Source organism: Callospermophilus lateralis, chromosome 18 (genome assembly GCF_048772815.1).
Source record: "Callospermophilus lateralis isolate mCalLat2 chromosome 18, mCalLat2.hap1, whole genome shotgun sequence".
Classification (NCBI taxonomy): Eukaryota; Metazoa; Chordata; class Mammalia; order Rodentia; family Sciuridae; genus Callospermophilus; species Callospermophilus lateralis.
In genome coordinates, this window is record NC_135322.1 from 49,505,115 (window position 1) to 49,524,634 (window position 19,520).

The window sequence follows — 19,520 nt, forward strand, 5'->3', positions numbered from 1 at the left end:
GGGTTAGGCCTCTCTAACCAAGTTCCCTTCAAGTTCCTGCCCCCTGCCCCCATCTCAGCACCAGGAGCACAGAAGAGACATGGCATTGCTCTTGTGGAGATGAAGGATTCGTGCTCCCCAAAGGACTGAGAGACAGGTAACTCCCCAAAAGTGTGAACAGTGTTATAATAGGACACAGTTATAACACGGACACACAGAGGTAAGCATGCAATCTAGCCTGGAGTGTGCTCAGGAGCCTGACAGAGAAAAGGACTGTGAGTTGAAAGCATATTCTGGGAAGGTGGGACAGTTTGTGCAGAGACCTGGAGGCACACACTGAATGAAGCTGCATTTGAGGAACTGAGCAGTCAGACTGGTAGAGGGAGAGGAGGGGTGCAGCCACTGGCAGAGAAGTACTGCCAACAGAGAAATGCCTGGGGAAGGGGCTCGGGCCAGGCTGAGGGTCCTGGCTTCATCTCAAACACCAGGTACCCATGAGGGGGATATAAGCAAGGAGTATCACAGTACCCTGGAGGGACACAGTGGTGAAATGAGGAAAGGCTGAGAGGAAAGGATGGGGTGAGTAGAGACTTCTCCAGGAAACATCAAGCAAAAGCTAGTAGAGGTTCCCTGTGGAGGGAAGGCCCAGGTTAAGCAGACATACAGAGCTCTACTCCAAAGGGACAAAAACACCTTCCTCCCTAGGGCCCGAGACCAGAGCCAGGCATCTGCCCAGGAGGGTCTGGACGAGTTCCAGAGATCTGAAAGGCTGGGCTCAGGTCAGTTCTAGGCAGAGGCTACCTTAGACTGTGCCCTGCAGGAGGCCAACTCTGGAGAGTCCATGGACAGCAGAGGGGGCTGTGGAGCTAGGGAGGGTGGGGCTACCAATTCAGACTTGGCAAGGGACAATGCTCTGCTTCCAACCAAAAGACATGGCCAGGAATGGATCTGGGAAAGAGAGTTTGTGTAGTCACCTATGAGGGTATGGAATGAAGAAGGGGAGAGGGCCCCAGCCATAGTCTGGCTGCAGTAGCCACAACGATCCTCTAGTCTGTCACCATGGATGAATTTAGGGTACATGGGAGCTGGATGAGGCCTCAAGAAAATGTCCTTGAAGACTAGTCTAGCCCATGGAAGGGTGAGAGCTGGGGTGGAGCCTGCTGTTCTGAATTGGGCCCTGAGCAGAGGTCTTATTCTGGCTTCTGGGAGGACTGAAGCTAGGTTCCTACCCTGGGACAGAATGGTGAGTACCCAGTGCTCAGGCTGTTCAGTGAGGGCCTGGTAGGAAGTGGTCCCCAGTAGCAAGAAGCAAAGGGAGGTAGCAACCCAGGGCTCAGGCCCTGGCTCAGTGGGCTTTGGGGATACTCCCATAGGGCCCTCCAGAGGGTAGCAGGAGGAGGAGGCCCCAGCTCCTGTCCTGGCCTGACCCCCAGTTCCCCTGCTTGCTACATATTCCCCTAGTTCCCCCACCCCCTCTGCCCTGCTATGACCTCTGCTCTCCTGGGCTCAGGGCCAGGCAGCTGCCCTCTCTCCACTCCCAGTCTGGCTAGGTCAGTTACAGGATATGCACTGAGAATACACAGTCCCCTTTCCAACTGAGGGCCTCAGACAGGGCCTATTTGCAGCTGCAAGCCAAGAGACCCATATGGCCAGCCTCCTGCCCCCAACCCCACAGAGCTGGCAGAGTAGAGGGACTGCAGAGAAAGACTGCCAGAGTTTTATGCCTTGCTCTCCAGCTCCAGCCTGCATCTTCTCTTCCCTGGACAGCATACACTTTCTGTCCTTCATACCTTCTGCATCTCATGCACCTCAGGATAACTCATTGGCTTTTGATACTCCACATATGCCCCATTCAGTCCTACAGTTGCCATCTTACTCCCTGAGATAGCCACAAAGAACCTGCCCCTAAGAAAGTTCTTTTATGTTCTCACACCTTCAGACAGGGAGGAGAAAAGCACATCCCTTGGACCCACATTAACCAAGTGATCCCACAACTACTAGACCCACTTTCAGGGAGATGAAGCCCAGAGAGGGCCAATACCAGGCCCTGACAAAAAAATAAGGCAGAGGAGTTTTTCCCTACAACTGTTGTCCATATACCTTCATTCATGTCCAGGACCCCATATCCTGGCTCTACATACCCCATCTAGCCTCATCTTCTCAGAAGGATCCCCATAAGCCAGCTTCTTCTTCCTAAACCTCCCCTAACCTTGTCCATAACTCAGGGAGTCTGTTTAGGTTGAGGGTAAGGCTGGGATCAGGGCCCAAAAGAAGTGCCTTGGCACTCCTAAGGGTCCTGGCCTAGCCTCAGAGGAGAATTCTGTGGGAAGATGCTGCCATCTGGCTTTGCTATTGTCCCTCCAATGATGTGGAACAGGCCAGCTGTGATTTACTTTTCAGCCGTGACAGCATATGTACAGGCCAGTGGTAGTCCCCCACCCCCACAATGTCCTGGCTCCTCATAGTCTGTCTTGCTATAAACCTTAGCTCATCACAGAAGGAAATGTTGGGCCACTCATGGTTGTGCCATTCACGCCTTTCCAAGGCCCCTTTCTATGCAAGCCAGGCCAGCTCAGATGATCCTGTGCTAGGCCCAGCACTTCCCTCCCACTGGGCCAGCTGCGAAGTTGCTATAGTGGAGGACTCTGCTTTCCTCACCTGCCCAGTGAGGGTCAGAATCTTCTCTCCTGGGAGATGGGAGGCAGGACAAACCTAGATAACATGGCCCAACCTTATGCCAAGGCTGAGGCCTTCAGCCGGCAAGGAAACCCTCTCTTCCTCCTTCTTGCCTGACTTCAGCAGCTGCCTCCCTGCCCCCAGAGAACCACTCCACCATTCCTCCCCTCATTTGGCCTCAATAGAAGAAAATGAGGTTCCAGCTGGTCAGCATCTCCCTCCAGGGGAAGACAGCTGGGGAGTGGATGGCCGGCTGCCTGCCAGGCCAAAGAGGCCCTCGTGGAGTGGGGGTGGGGCAGTCTGAAATCCTCTGTCCTGAGGCCCTCCCTTGCCCTGTGCCTCCAAACTAGCTCCAGCCCCCAAATGCCTCAGGCTGGAGTTTAGGACGTTACTTCTTCCAAGAAGCCTTCAGAGTCCCTAGCCAACACTGCCCCTCCACTGTGCCCTTTGTTGCCACCTGCTGGAGCAGCATGTCTCCTCAGCCCTGGAAAGGCAGGCCAGGTGCTGGGGAGGAGGCCATGATGACTGGGTACCTCGGATAGCCTATCCACCCAAAGTCCCCACAGCAGCTCCCATGAGCTGCTAGTAACCGTATCTATACTCAACTACATTTGGATCCTGAAGAGCCCTGTCCAGCATAGAAAGTAAACAGAAATATCTGTTATGGCCTCAGCACACCAGCTCTCAAGCCTGTTTCTCTTCTGCAATCAGGATGAGTGAGTTATGTCTCATAGCAGAGGTAGTGAGGCTTTAACCTTCTCCTCTTTAAAATCCTGCCCCTCCCCAGAGGCCTGGTTGGGTTGTCCCTCATGATTTGAACTTTCTAGGTCTTGAGAAACTCCTAGATGTTCCCCCTCAAGCTCAGAACAGTGTCAGTACTGGCTCTACTGCAAGGCAGGGACCAAGTCTATCCTGGGACCCTGAGTCCACATCAGGCAAGAGCCCCAGCCTGCAAATACCATTAGTTCACCCAGTAGCTCAGCTTTTGGACAGTGAGAACTGGAGGGTCAGAGCAGGGAGGCCCAGGGAAACCTGATGCCTCTCTGTGACCAAGTAGGGCCCAAGATAGGGGTGAGATGTTCTGAGAAGAATGGCAAAGTGTCAACAGGCCCTCTGGACAACTTGAAGCCACTATCCTGGGCCTCCTTCCAGTTGCTCACTCCAGCTTGTAGCGTGAGGCCATGACACAAGAGAGATGAGACCTCAGCCCCCACAGCTGGTGAAAGTTTCCCATACTCAGGTTCTGCTACTGGGCACCTAGGCTGCAGGCAGATGCTGCACACTGGGAAAGGCCCTGACTAGGAACTTCCCAGATCTCAGGCTCACTCCTCCCACAAGCAACTCTCCTATCTTCTCTTCTGGAGCTGACTCTCCTATGGAAAAATATCATGGAATGGCCCAAATCAAGATCTTCTCCAAAGCCACAAAACACAAACTCTATCCCAAAACACAGAGCAAGTCAGTGGCTGGGCCTGGCAGGAGCCCTTGGTATAGTAACACATTAACATGTTAGCACCATGAAATTGAGTTGGGTCATCTCAAGGCCACATGCTGATGGTCTGCTTCAAGGGAAACTGTCTATCCCTTGACAGGCAGTTGCCTCCACTGTGGTCACCCACTCTCTCAAATGACTTCTCCATCCCTATCTAATCAGGGAGTCTTCCCAATGCTGAAAAACCACCTCTGAACCGTTGTCCTGTCTGAAGCTGCCCACAGGCCTTTCCAGGAATTGTCTATGTCCTTAGCACTGGGTCTGGCCTAGAGCAGGTACTGGCCCTGTGTGTTGGCTGCAGGCTGACTGGGATCTTCAAGAGCACTGCATACTGTCTCTCACACAGAAGGACAGAGAAGGCCTTGACCAGCTTTTGCTTGCATATCTTCAGTGACTGGGCACTCATTACCTCCTGCAAAGCCTGTTCCTACAGGCTTTGAAGCTGTAGGCAGAAGCTCTGAAGGCAGAAGCTCTCTGAGGGATAGAGCTAAGTGACCTTTGTGGTGGTCTCACCCTCTATATCCAGCTGAGCCACCTGTCTGCACAAAGCCATGGCCCAGGATGGGGTATTTAGTTGATGCTTCCACCTCCTAGAGGACTATATTCTCCTCTCTGGGGACATTCCTCTGGTCATTTCTAGGTAGCTTCCTCCTCCTCAGAGGGGGTACCACACCTGGAGAATGTTGTGAGAGCACGAGGTTCATTACTCAGGACATGTATAGTCCCCTCAGCCTAGAACACCTTCCCCCAATTTTTTCCTTAAACACCTAACCCTCAGTCAAATAGGTACCTCCTATGAAACCAGTCATGAATTCCAAGTCTGGGGGAATCCCTGATACAGGCCCTATAGGAAGGCTTCTTCACCCATTTCTGCAACACTCCTCATACCAGAATGACCTGATGGGGCAGAATACTAGTGGGGGCTGGATGCTACCTAGGGACCAGGCCTGACGACCTTGGTCGCATGAAGGCCAGGACTGACTTGGTCAAGCCTTGTGGTAGGCTGATAGGACTGTTGGAAGCTGGCTGGAGATTCAAGGGATAGGAGGGAGGGTGAAAAACAGACAGGCAATGTAAAAGTTTAGGCTCCATGAAATGGGTTTTTAATGATGTTAGAGAATGGGTTACAAGCTGCTGGGAGGGAATCTGGAAGAAAAGATGGCTGCATATACAGGAATGAAAAGGGGTGGCCACTCAGGGTACAGGAAGCAGGATGAGGGGATCCAGAACACTGGTAGAAGGATCCCAGAGTAAAAAGGGTGCATCTTCCATTGAAACAGAGTTGTTGGGGAAGATACAGATGAAGTGCTGGGAGGCATTCTGGCTTTTATTGTCTTTGTGGAGGAGGAGGTGGGCCATCTGCCCAGAGAGGTGGAGGTTGCAGGCAGGACAGAAATGCTGTTTAAGATGGAGAGATGGTCTTCTCACCTTTGGCAGGGGTCTTCTGGGCGCTGAGAAGGGAAAGAGGCTGCTGGGCAGAGACAAGCTAAGGCTAGCTGAGTAGGTAAGCATGCATATCTGGCGGCAGGGATGACACCCCCAAGGGTAGGCTTTCCCAGCTTTGCTCCCACAATGGAGGTGGAGGGAGGAGCTCCAGGCTGGAGGCTGCTGGGATTCCTCCAGGGCTGGGGGGCTGCCAGCCGGGTGGGACCATGAGTTGGACGGCCAAGAGAGCTGAGGATGTTGGCAGAAGAAAGTTTAAATGATGGACTAGGGATCCTCAGCTGGGGAGGGTGTGAAAAAAGACAGAAGAAGTAGAAGGGGAGAAAGCAAGGCCTAATGTCCTGTTGAGTTCTGAACCCATGTCCCACAGGGGGCCGAGAGTGGGTTGTAGCTCAGTGGTTACAGGCTATGTAAGAGAGGGGGTGTCTGACTCAGCAAATTCAGGGGTGGAGCAGTTCCAGGTGGTGACATGGCCTTGGGCTGCCACTGGTAGGGGTGGCTGAAGCGGAGAGCAGAGGAGCAGGTCATTGGAGATGACGGGGTCAGGGAATATGCAGCCACAGGCTCAGACAGGCTGACACGTGGCTGCTAAGCTTTTCCCAAGTGAGGGCAGGAGTGAGTGGATGAGAAGGCTGTGAGCCTCAATCACCCATGAATGGAAGGGGCGGGAAGTGGAGGATTTGGATAGCCTGCCACAGGACAGTGCTTGGCTGCTTTAAGCACACTTGGTGCTTACTGCCAACCTCCAGCAAAGAGCTGGCAGCTGCTTTGTCTCAGTCACACTCGGAGCCTTCTCTAATTTCGTGGCCTGGCAAGCTGACACCAAGTCAGGCCAGGAGTTAGATGTACAGGCAGGTGGGCAAGTGGCAGCAAGATAGATGACCATTACCCTCTGACCACTATAGGGTCAAGCTTCCCCTGGCCAGCCTACCTGACAAGACCATAACATTCACCAGGAAGTTGAAATAACCTTGTGCAAACAAGCCAAAGGTGAAGGCTGGGCTCTGACAATAAACGCATTGCTTCCTGGTATGTCCTCAGCTCTGGCCTTAAGACAGGAGACACACAGGCCAGGCCAAGAGTTGGGTGACAGATGGCACTCTGCAGTGTGACCTTCTAATGCAGCAGCACATGATATACTCCACCTCTGGCTTCCTGCCCAAGTAGGTCCATATTGGCATATCTTGACCTCAGGGGCCATGGCAGTGTGAGGATGGGCCCAGTTAAAATACTAGGGAGGGGTTGGGATTGTGGCTCAGTGGTAGAGTGCTTGCCTAGCATGTGTGAAGCACTGGGTTCAGTCCTCAGCACCATGTATAAATACATAAATAAGTCAATTAAATGAAGGTCCACTAACAACTAAAAAAAAAATAATAATAAATTAAAAAAAAAATAGGCTGCTAGGGAAGGAGGTCTGTGACCTGGAGGAGGCCTGCTTGTCAGCTTGGCTCTTTAGGTGCCCCAGGTTGTGGCTGGCTCTTCCTTAAGGATGGAAACCTCTAGCTAAAGCCCCCATTTGAGCAAGTGGATCCTGTGCAAGTGGCTGCTCCCTGCTGGAACAGGAATAAGACCAGACAGCAGGCATCTCACCTGATTCCTGCAGGGACAAATGGAGTGGTATGCCTACTCCCAAGGAAGAGGGTGGAAGTATCCTAATCATGGAATAGAAAAGCTAGACAATACCTACCAGAGTGCAGGGAATTGCTTTCCCACAATGACACACACTCACATGCCATGGGTATAAAGCATACTCAAGGCTAATCTCTAATGACTATTCTGCAGCTGGGTAGCATAGCTACCTGGGGCTGGGTTATTTCTTTGTCTGCCAGGCTCTGGCTCATGGCTTCTGGACTGTCCCTGCAGAGGAAGCCTTTCTACCTCCCTGTGTCTATAGGCACACATAGCAAGCATACAATGACTGCCCAGTCCAAACACCCGCTTCCAGCCTGTAGGCCTAAGGTCCTCTCCTCTGCTAAGCTTCCCCAGGAGCTGTAGATAAGAGCCTTACTGTAGGCAGAGCTCCACCCAAGGGTTATGATGGGGAAGCTGGTGCAACCAAGGGTTATAAACATGGGGTCCTGGCCCACCTGACTCCTGTTAGCTTGGTCCAGAACTGGGAAAGGCAGCATGGCATCAGCCTTCCCCAACCTGTACCCCTGCCTAATCTCCCTGAGATCCAGGCCCTGATCAGAATAGATGGAAAGGGATCTCAGCCCAAAAAGGGCCAGGGGGCCTAGCATGGCCTATTCAAAGAACTGGATTGTCAGACCTCTGTCCATACCCTGACCCTTCACTGCAGCAGAAGGGGAAGCCTGTTGAGTGTTCAGAGTGAGTGCTGTAGGGTAAGTGAAAAAAAGAGCTCCCATTTTCCCTGGTCTCCCCACCCCAATCTCTTTAACACCAGGCTAGGTGTTATAAGGAAAGAGGCTGGTGACCCCATTTAACGGACTGTGACCTGGAGGTCCAGAATTGCTGAATGACCAGTTCAGTTACACAGCCCATGAGGACCCTGCTTGATGACAGCTGACCTGACAGAGCTATCATAAAGTCTGACAGCTGACAAAGGCATGAAGACATATGGCTTAAGCCATGCTGAGGCCAGATCATGTCAGTGTAGCTACTCTGCCCAGGACAAGGGGGCTCACTCACGTAATGAAGTCCAGGAAGCTGGCAAGTGGCTCATAGGCGTGGTTCCTCATATGGCGGAACTCTACCACCATCTTCTCCTTGAGCCGGTCATCAATGACTGACACTGTCAGAGGTGATGCCTCATTGGCCAGGAAGTTGCCATAGTCTGTGCTCTGCAGGTGCAATTTCAAGTCTGAAATCCAAGGAAAGAGGGTGAGGACTAGCCTTATGGAACCTCCCTCAGTGTACCACGTTCCCATTCCCACACGATTTGGCCCAGCCTCTCCCTTGCAGCTCTGTCCTGCTGCTACCCTAAGTTCCATCTGCCTGATGGCTCAGGGCCTATCGCAGGGCAGCCAGACCAAGACCTTGGAGATGTCCCAATTCCTCAGGCTAAAAGGCAGCACATTGGCCCCAGCATACAAACACAAGTAAAACAATTGTGCTCCAAGATGACAAGGTTGGGAAACCTCAACCCAAGGTTCCATTCATTACCCACAACCTTTGAGGACCTAACCTAAAACAGAATATGAGAAGAGCCCTGCATTCCAGGACCATCCCTTCCTTCAGATCATTCCTCAAACACCCCCTCTTTTAAGGCCTCTCCTGCAGTCCTCTCACTCTGTTCATTTACCTGTCATTTTTCTTTGTAGCACTTACCCCACCTGATACAGGGCACATAAGTTCCATGAGGACAGGGAGTCTGGGTCACTGTGGTATTCTAAAGCATAGAACAAAGTATACTCTGCTGTTTGTTCATACTCAGTAAATTATTGCAGAATGAATGAAAGATGGGAGACAGTGGGTGAAAATAGCAGTTAAGTTACTTCTGGATTTTGAAATGAGGGATATGGCAGTGATGGCAGTGATTAGGAAGGGACATGTGTGTGTGCATGTGTGCATACATTTGTGTGTCCACCAGTCAACTCTGGCTTCTGCTGCTTGGTGACTGCATACTACTCCATCCCTTGGGGAGGTTGCCAAGGGATGATAGGAGGGAATACACTTGTGACCACTTCCGTATGCTTCCCCAAGGCCTCCTTCATTGTCCTTTGGGCTCAAAAAACCATGCAATCCTGGGATGCTTAGAGAAAACAGGAGGTAGAATATGCAACCTTTCTATAAGCTTAAGGAACCCCTGTGAAGTCCTTCCTGCTGTACCCCATCAAAAGAATGCACTCAGCCCGCAGTCAAGTGTGCTAAAGGAGATAAAAAAGTACATGAGAGAGGGCATAGAGGGAGGTATACAAGCTGCTGCGGCGAACACTGTCCACCTTTGTGTCCAGTAGGTGGGCTGGTAGCAGGCAGTATTCATGTCCTCCCAGGCACTGACAGAGGACTTTAATCTTTTGAAGGACAGTCTTCAGGAGAAACCTGTTACCTTCACTCTCACACTGCCATTCATGTCTACTCTTCTCCCATGGCCACCCAAGAGCAAACAGAAGAAAAGGCAAGATGACGTAGAGAGAGACCAACCTGTCCCACAGATCCTGCTGCCACACCCAGCTATATCACTCAGGGCTTCTGCAATGAGCCCTTACTTTGGGCTCTATCCTTCCCTATCCTAACCAGTTTGGCTAACCCAGCTATTCCTAGAGTAAAGCATGGGGGAAAGAAAGTGCTTTGCTCAGTAATACTTGGGTTGTTGAAGTGTTTGATTATTTGACTGGTTTTTATTAAAAAGAAAATCCCAATTGTAATTGATAGTTACTACCATAGTAGTATATTGCCTGTATTTCTACCTCCATAAATGGACTTATGTGCTAGATTTTAATAACCTTAACCTTGGATAAATATACAAGTCTTAAAAGAAACATGGCTTATTTGTGCAAATTGATTGGTTTTGAAACATTGTTAATGCCCTAAAGTGGTTTTTGTGGGTGTGAAACAAATGGTAAAAATATTGAATTGGTTCCCCTTTTTACAAACAAAGCCTGCTGAATTGATCAAGTCATGTTCATGCCCTGATTTTACATACCTGTGTCTATTAACAAACACTGTGATACTAGGGAAAAAAAAAAAAAAAAAAAAAACAACCAGGGATAGGGCTTCTGTCTAGGTTCAGCAATCACCAAAAACTTCGTTAGGGAAAGCTGCAGAATGAATGGCACCTAGCGGTCAGGACTGGCATGTGGTATTCTGGGTCAGACTGTCTGGCAAACCTGTCCATTTATCCATGCACTCCCTGCAGCAAGCTGAGAGCCCTTCTCAGGCCATGAGACTTCTCTTCCACTAACAGCTTGGGCCTGGGGTCAGGAAAGATACACAAGGAGGACCCCATGGTAAACCCAGTTCTCCATTTTCTGGGATAGCAAGTCTGGCTCTGGACCTCAGCCCAACCTCCCAATCCCTCCCATCCAAATTACTGGAGGACCAGGCCTCCTCAGGGATCTGTGCACACCCTGCCCTTCGGAGCCCTGGCACATGCTGTTGGGAGGCTTTCCTGAGCAGGCTATCACCTCCCACTTTCGATCCTCATGAGCTCTCTTGCAGTGTGAAACTTCCCCTACCCCAGTCTCCACTTTTGCTCCACATGGCTCCTCTCCCTTGAAAGGCTAGTGCAGCCACTGCCAAGCACCTTTTCCCATCTCTAGCCTCAGTAACTCTCCATCCAATACCTGGCACTGGTCAGGTGCCACTCTTCATCTCAGACCCACTTTAAGTGGAAAAACATAGGTCATGCAGTAGACTCAGCCCAAGGCCAGGAGTAACCTTTGCATTGAACCTCCCAGATACATCCATTTCACAGGACAGGAAATCAGGCAGAGGCAAAATCTTGTTCACAGTTCCAGTTGGGGTGTAGAGGGGAAGGGATATAGTGAAGGCCTGGTGGATTCTCTAGCTCTGGTCTCCCCCAGTACTCTGCAACTCTTTTCCCACATTCTTCCACAGCCCTTGGCCCAGGATAGGCCTTTCAGGTACAAACAGCCAGACAGCCTTTAGTCCCAGAAGAGCTGGCTGATGGCAAAGGAGCTGGCCTTGCAGGCTACCTGAACACCCACTGCTGACCTGCCAGTCATAAGACTAGACTGTCATGATTCAGTGACAAGTCCCTCAAGCATCATTTGTGGTACAAGCCATTCCTTCCAAGAGAAACTAGGAATGTGTGCACATGAATGAGCAAGGCAGAGCCAGGCACTCTCCTTTGTATGCCTCCCATCCCTTGGGCTTAGTATGGGCCTCAGAGCAAACACCCCTGTGCCTTGGCTGCTGTGTTCTGCTGACACTGCATCTGGGGAACCGTGGCTCCAAGCACTGCTGGAATGCAGGCGGCCGGATGGTTTCTGCTGGCGTGTGTCAGATCAGAGCAAACCCGGGAGACTCTACTGAGAATCCTGCCCAAGGCCAGAGGAGTCTTCCTTACCAGGAAACTCAATTTTAAAAGCCCCCAGGGACAATGTCAAAGGGCCGTTCCAGACCACTTTCCCTGGCCAAGCCCCATGTCTGCCTGTGACCCAGGGAAAAGGGACAGCCTGCCAGCCAAGAAGGCGACTTAGAGGGAGGCAGGCAGGCTGATCCCTCAGCTCGCCCACGAGGGGACCACACAGGGCTTCTAAACCAGCTCTGACCCGGGTAGGGAAACCTGGCGCCCAGACCCAATGGCTGGCAGCCCCAAGCCCTTCAGAGAGGGCTGGCCAGGGTTAGGACAAGGCCGGTTAGGACGCCCTCTCCTCCCTAGCTTCCTGCTCTCTCTGAAGGATGTGGAGGAGGAGATGTGACTGGGGGCGGGGTTCTAGTACAGGAGGAAAGGCCTGGAACTTATAGAGAGCTTCGTGGGAGACCTGGCCACCCAGCCCTGGCCCAGCCACCAAGGGCAGCCAAGGACAGCAGGGGCTCTGGGAAGGCAGGGGCTAGTTCTGTTTCTGGGCCCTGGGCTCGGCAGCCTGACAGCCTGGTGACAGCCCTTGAGAGGCCCAGACGTGCCCAGGCTGAAGCATGAACAGTGTTCTGGTTAGAGCAGACTCGGGGGACCATTCTGGTCTACCCACAAGCCCAGCTGTCTACCCCAAATCCTCCCATTGGTGGCCCGGCACCAGGAGTGTCTGGCCAGCTTGGGATCTCTCATAGCAAGACTTCCTGAGAGACTGATTTCTCATGCTTAAAAAGATGTCATTGCTATCAGAAAGTTCTCTCTGCAGTCTGACCTAAACCCCACCTCTGAGGAAGCCAACCAATTCAGTTTTCCAGTGTCTTCAGCCTCTGCTTAGGACCTGGGCTTGCTCCTTAGCACCCTGGTCCCAGGACCTTCCAGCATTCTGCTTGCACTCCTGTTGAACTTGAACTCAATGTTCTGTTGACTTCTCCTATCCCCAACTTCATCTCCTAGCACCACCCGGGTCTCTTGCCCCACATCTTGGCTGCCTGCCCCCAGGTCTACTCTCTATACCATCATCAGACTGAAATCCTCCAACTCCAACATATCACTGTCATCTTCACCCAGTGGCCCTCATAGCCCTGGAGCTAGAATTCTGTCTCCTCCCACAGCCTATGAGGCCCCATGCCCTCAACCCTTACATTGCCTCAGCCCTTGACACTCTGGCCTACCAGTGCTTTTCTCTGGCTAGTGTCAACTTCCTGTCACCTCAGCTTCCTGCAAATGCTCCAGGAAGTCCACAGGCTGCCCTAGAGAGAAGCCCTCAAAGAGTAGGAAACAGGGCTGTTTCTTCAGGCTCAGTCAGAGAGGCTGGGCTGGGTGGGAAGACACACCCCCAGCCTGGAAAGTGAAAGCCTTTGCCATCTCTCCTCCATAGGGCAGCCCTGTCCACCCTGAGGCTGCCTGTGCCAAAGGCCAATACCCCGACTCCAGGAGGGTCCAGCTGAGCTTTCTGAAAGTACCTGGGAAGGCTGCAGCGCAATACCCATTTGGCGTGGCTATTTCTTCAGGGGATCATCATATGCACCAGACGCAAGCTGGTCCCATGGATTCCACCTGTCCCTCACTACCCTTCTGCTGACCCCTAATCCCTGGTCTCATGGGTCAGAACCTTTCAGCAGCAAGGCCCTGGCCCTAGCTAGCACTGCTGACTCCAGGCTCCCAATTAGTAGAGAGCCTTGGGAACCCCCAGCCTGACCAGTGCACTCTGCTCTGTGTGGAACAAAATATGGGCTTGGCAGTCAGTCCCAGCCAGGACCTAGAGGCAGCAGCTGGGCAGCCCTGCCCCCACTCACTTCCTGAAGGTTTTCCTTGATTCTGCCAACCCTGAAAGGAATCTTCGGCCCCTCCAGAGCTCCCAGGGGGCAGGTAGCACATGGCTTCTCCAGCCCCTTGGCTGAAGCAAGGGCCAGGAGGGATAGGAAAGGAGGGTCCTAGTCCATACCAGGGGTTTGTTCCATGTGCCTCAGGGACGGGAAAGCATGGGAGGCAGCCCCCAGACCAGCATACTAGGTGGAGTGGACCCTTCTCTACATTCACCCATGGCCTCATGGCCCACAGAGGGGTCCTGCTGGCCAGCTGGCCACGGCAGAGTGTGAGAGGACACTGTGTTCCCAGACTTCACTTCTGCTTTTCCAGAGGTTACTCAACGAAGCTCTCCTGGGGAGCTCAGGGGTTTTCAGGAATTGTGGCCCACTGAATGAAACCAGATGTGAGAACAAGCTCCCTAGAGCCTAGTATGCCCACCCTGCCATTCACTGCAAGGATGCAGGGCTGTGGAACCTATTCTACCACTCCCCTAGGCAATGGTTGAGGAGTCTGCTTTGAGGACCTGGATTCTACCTCCAATGCTGACTTCCAGAGGCTTAAAGCACGAAAACTCAGATGAACAGCTGTGGAGAGATGGCCAGCCTAGTGGCCCAATGGAGCCTGTACCACCCTGTCCTTTTTGGATATAGGTACTGTGCCTGAACCTCCCCTCTGGGCTTGGAAGACCAGGGGAGACCTCTTCTTCACATTAGCTCCAAAGCAGATATGTGCACTGGCTGGCTAGATCTGCAGGGTCAGAACACCACATCTGGAATCTCAGTGTGGGGGCCACAGCATAGGAACCATTAACTCTGGGATTACCTGAAGCACAGACTGAGTGTCCTCTTCAGCCCCTGGGCCTCTGCCAGGGCCTATTGCAGGCTTCCTGCAAGTCTCATGTAACATCAGTTGACTGATCAACTCTGCTTTTGAACTCTTCCTATCAAATGCCAACCTCCTCTCCATCCTCACATGCCTTGCCCTTCCCCATCCAGATCCCTGGCACTACTACCCCTAAATGGGGTAGTGCCCCTTGCCAGTGTATCTTCCATCAGCTGGTCCATTCCACAGCCCCAGTCTCCCCTCTGCAGACCCATTCTGCTAGACCACTGATTTCACATGGCTCCTTAGGAGGCTGTGTAGAGGGGTTAGAAATGCTGAGCTTTGGAACCACAAGGATGGGGATTCAGATCCTGTCCCACAGCTTGACCCTAAACAGCTTGTAGAATGTCAAATTTCAGACTATTTGGCTGGTCACCTGGTTCCTGCAACAACAGCCCTCAGGGTACCCACATAGACAATGAACAGGGGCAGTGGTTTAGAGAGACCTTGAGCACAGTATATTATAGCCCATCCCTCTGGCAAACAGGATCCCACCCAGAGCTTCCCAACTAACACCCACAGCCAGGTGGTTTGTGTTCTGTACTCCAGGCTGTTGCTTAGGCTCTCCTACTTCCTTCTTCACAGAATGTGCCTGTTCCTCCTTTCCATGGGCTACCTCAACCTTTCCCCCAGGGCTCTAGCATATCCTCCTGCCTGTCATAGCCTGCAGGGGACCTTGTGCAGTATGGGCATGTAAACACCCAGTCCTCACTCTTGCTCTCCAGGGGGGAAAGAAGAACAGGGCTAGCCCAAGATATGGTGTGTATGTCCCCAAGCTCATGTGTTATCTTACTTACCAGCAAGACCACAGCTCTTGGCACTGTAGGGCCCTGGATAGACAAAGGTGTGAGAGGACACTGTGTTCCCAGACTTCACTGGGATACCCAACTCTGTCCCACCTACCATACCCTGGGCTGCCCTAAGCAACAGTCCTAGGGTCTCAGGGAGCAGGCAGATTGTAGCATAGTTAAGAGTGGCGCCTGCCCGTGGGAAGCCCCGAGGCTGGCAGGCCAGCAGTCTTGGGAAGAACCTGGAGTCTACTGCTGGCACAGCTGCATGCAAGTTACTGAGTTTCAGTTGACTTAAGGAAGGGTTCCTTCAGGGAAAGGACAGAAAGTTCTCCTTTCTTGGTCCCTGGAACCGCATTTTGTTTCATACTGGAGGCTTTTCAGTGAGGTGAGGCACTGGTGGCAGGGATAAGGGGGCTAATCCACAGAGGCTGCCCAGCTGACATCAGTGGTACCACCCACCAACATTAGACATACAGATCCAGTGAGAGGATCATCTCCCCCATATCCAGGAGACAGCAGGATGTCTGCCTTGGAATCACCACCCTACTCCCTGCTCTAGGACAGGTGGCAAGTGGCAGAGGAGCCACATTTAATTACCTGTATTCTCTCAGGAACACCTCGTCCCTATAGCTGGGACAATGAAAACACCTTTTGCGTCCTATGAGGAAGTCAATTTAACTGACAGTCAGAAGGGTGCCAGGCAGGCGATGGCCTTATGTGCCAAAGGGAGGGGCAAAACTGGTTACTGCTTCACCCAGGCCAAGTTCCAAAGACACTCTCTTCTGATAGAGCAGAGATCCAACTGGACAGCCTTCGCTAGCCATCCCCATCCTGGCCCTAAGGCTCCATGGGACTGGCATGTTCCAGAAGACACAGGGCTTACAGGATAGCTTCTCTAGTTCCCGGGCCATAGCCTAGCCCAAGAATCAGGAGACTCAGATTCACTCTGGGAAGCAGGGACACACCTCCTCTACTGCTGCCCTGCACTTTGACCTTGAGCAAGCTTTTTCCTCCAGGCTTGCCAATGCAATTGTAGAGTCTGCAGGTTGAAGCTTTGCATTTCCCAAAGACATCAGTTTGCCTTAGTATGAGTAAGAGAGGTAAAGCGGCATAGTCTGGTCAGGTGTCAGCCTAGGAAAGGCCAGTTGGGGCAGTGAGTTGTGCTAAAAAATTGACCCGTGTCCACATTCAGCTCCTAGGTCAGCAGACCCACACCACCTGAATAATCCTGTCAGTCCTTGATGCTGAACTCTGTTCTACATACACAGAACTCTGGAGGAAGAATATGAAGGAAAGCTAAGGTTCACTTAGATGAGAGTGAAGGGTAACTCTAGGGCTGCTGTTCTCAGTGAGTTTAAGTCAGGTCAGGCTGGATCCTGGCTGGAGCATCCTGCAAATTCCATGGTGTCTAGAGCCAGCCCAAAGGAGAGAGTAAGAAATACTAGTTTTGCATTTGACCTAGACCCTGTGGATGGGCTCAGGTGAGCAAGCCTCATTTGGGCCGTGAGGATATGATACTCTCAGTATGGAGCCCCATTCCCTGAAGCTCATAGAAAACGCACAGAGCCCCTAGGTCCAGTGGCAGAGTTATCTATCCCATGCCCAGAAAAGCCAAGAGGCTTGGACCAGGCAGGAAGTTAACAGTAGCAGTAACCACACAGGCTGGTCCTATATAGCATCCCAGGACTCCTCGTCCACCTACCCAAGGATATGCAGGGGTAGCAGAATATATGCCCGATTGAGCATTATCAGCACTGTGATCCTAAGCTGGACCCTGGAAGGTAAGTGGTCACATATTTGGGGTAGAAGCTAGGTCCAGATGGGAGGTAGAGGCAGGGAGTCTGGGCCTGGCCTGAAGGAGAGAATTTCAGAATCCTCTGTTCCCCTAGACCTGTCCACATGGAAGATAGTTTAAAGCTTAAAGATTTAAGGGTAGAGAAAACAGGTGAGCTGTTACTATGACCTGACAGACTGTGTAATAAGTCATGAGTTGCAACTCATCTGAATTCCTCTACTTCCACTCATTAAGCTCCAAGCTACATTTTCTATGAGAAGCCCTGAGGGAACAGTAAGGACTCCAGAAGCAGGGCTTCTTTGCCCTGATCATTAAGTCAAGGGGTAGGTGTACAGAGAGATAGCCCAAGAAGCTTTGAGTAAACAAATGAAAGAATTAATGGCCAGGCATGAGAGTGCATGCCTATAATCCCAGTTACTCTGAAATCTCAGCTACTCTAATCCAAGTTACTTGGGAGGATAAGGCAAGACTGTAAGTCAAAGACCAGCCTGTGCAACTTAGCAAGACCCTATCTCAAAATAAAAGTAAGAAAAATTAAAGGGAAAAAAAACCCCACAGAACATAAGAGTGATTGGACCTGGAGCCAAGATAGGTGTCCAGAGACTAAGCCTTTAATTTTATCTAGGCCTCAATTTTCCTCATAAGGTGGTTGTATAAGTTATCTTGGGGAACCTGTCCAACTCGGCTACTGTTCCAGTTTTGTCAGGCCTGGGTCACCCTGACTCCCTGTAACACAACCTTTGAGGGCCATTCAGGGCTTCAGGTGAGACTTGTGGCCTGAGCACACACAGAACAGCCTTGGTGTTTGGCAGGTACAGGGTACGCCCCAGGGCTGTGAAACTGTCACAGCAGCACAGGCTGAGTTGCAGCAGTAAGGACACCACAGATGACTGCTCAGAGGGGAAGCCCCATCAGCCAGCCAAATATAAGGCCTCAGCTGAGGTCAAGGCCTAAAACCATGGCCTGAATGTCCAAGGGGGATGAAGTCTGGGCAAGTACCCAGGACCTAGCCACAGCTGGCCAGGAAAGCAGTGCCTGGCACCCAGTCAGGACTGTTCCCCACCGACACCCTTTCCCCTGCCGCAAGTCTGCCTGGCTGTCCTCAGGATAACCCACATTTACACAGGGGCATCCCAGCCCCTTAAGCCCTCCTCCACAGACCTTCAGAGGATCTGTGGGGTGCTGAGTGTGAACAGGCAGAGCATGGATTTGGGATACGCAATAGTAGTCTACCTTAACATAGCACTTTAGAGCCTTGATTTTTGTGGTTCTAAAAAAAGAAAATGGCAAAACTTGGTGGTGCATGCCACCAACAGGCAAAGAGGCAGGAGGATTGCAAGTTCAAGGCCAATCTCAGCAACTTAGAGCCCTAAGCAACTTAGTGAGACTGTCTCAAAATAAAGAATAAAAGGGCTGGGAATGTGCCTAAGTGGTAAAGCACTCCTGGGTTCAATCCCCAGTACCAAAAAAAATAAAAAAGGAAGATGGCCAACATTCTAGGGCAGGATATATTAAAAAAAAAAAAAAAAAAAAAAAAAAAAAAAAAAAAAAAAGGTGTAGGGAAAGGAGTAAGAATTGACCAAGGCAGAGGTCAGGAAAGCCGATGGAAAGGCCCCCAGATGGGGGAGGAGAGTTGTCAATCACTTGATTACAACCCCATTCCCTGCATAACTTCAGGATCCACAGTGTTTTCTTGGAATTTGGATCCCAGGCTTGGGCTCTCCCAGAATCACTTACATATATGTACCAGTATGTGCCCCATATACTCCTATGTATCTATACTTCAGAGTACCAAAGAAGGAGTCTGTCCTGAGTGCGAATTTTGCCTCTCCTGGACAGACCAGAGTGGCAGAGCACGAATAGGAAGCACCTATAGAAGAGGACACTTTTGGGAGCTTAAGAAGCATGGCTCTGATCCCTGGGAAGCTTTAAGCTCCTATCTGGAGACCCCAAGATCCCTTGGTGCATAGCTATCACACTGTGCTTAGCTGCTGCTCCAACTCTTGAGAGTTGCCAGCATGACCCAGGCAGTGTAAATGAGGACAGCTTGGTGGTTACAGCTGTAATATCCTACACCAGGCATCAGGACAGACAGCATCAGGAAATGTCCCCTGTCCTTCTCCTTTCCATCCCTAGAAGCCATGGCACAGAACGGTAAGAGCTAGAAGGGATGAACAGACAGGAAACACTTATCCATGAAACCTACATAATCTGAGAGCCCAACTGGAAAGTAAAGACAAGGGCAGAGTCCTAAGGGACACCAGGCAAGGCAGGTGTTGTGTGGAAGAGCAAGAAGCTGGGCCATCTTGGGGTCCTGCCACTCCCCTTCCCCAGGATCTCTGGCAGCAAACTGATACATGTGCACCCCCTTGTGGACAAAGCAAGGATGGCAAGATCAACAATGAGGAGTCCCACTCTGGTGGCAACGGGGTGCTCCAGTTCCTCTCAACACATCCCTCCAATTTAATAATGACTCAGATTCCTGTTCCGCATCTTCCCAGCCATCAATCTCTGCAAGCATCAGGGATGCAGATACCTGTAGAGCCATGCAATATGTTTCATAAAGAACGGGGATTTATGGAACATGAGCCTAGGAAAACCAAAATGGAAACCAAGTGAGTGCAAATCTGGCATGAGGAACTGGTCTGTCCA

At 51.5% G+C, this 19,520-nt stretch overlaps 1 protein-coding gene across 1 annotated transcript in view; it reads right to left on the reverse strand.

Annotated features, from left to right (window-relative positions):
• Positions 1 to 19,520, reverse strand: part of Atp6v0d1 (ATPase H+ transporting V0 subunit d1) — a 38,417-nt gene that overhangs the window by 6,212 nt on the left and 12,685 nt on the right. Inside the window, exon 2 of the mRNA XM_076838480.2 lies at positions 8,240 to 8,411. Coding sequence (XP_076694595.1) covers positions 8,240 to 8,411 — 172 coding nt within the window. The remainder of the gene's footprint in view (positions 1 to 8,239; positions 8,412 to 19,520) is intronic.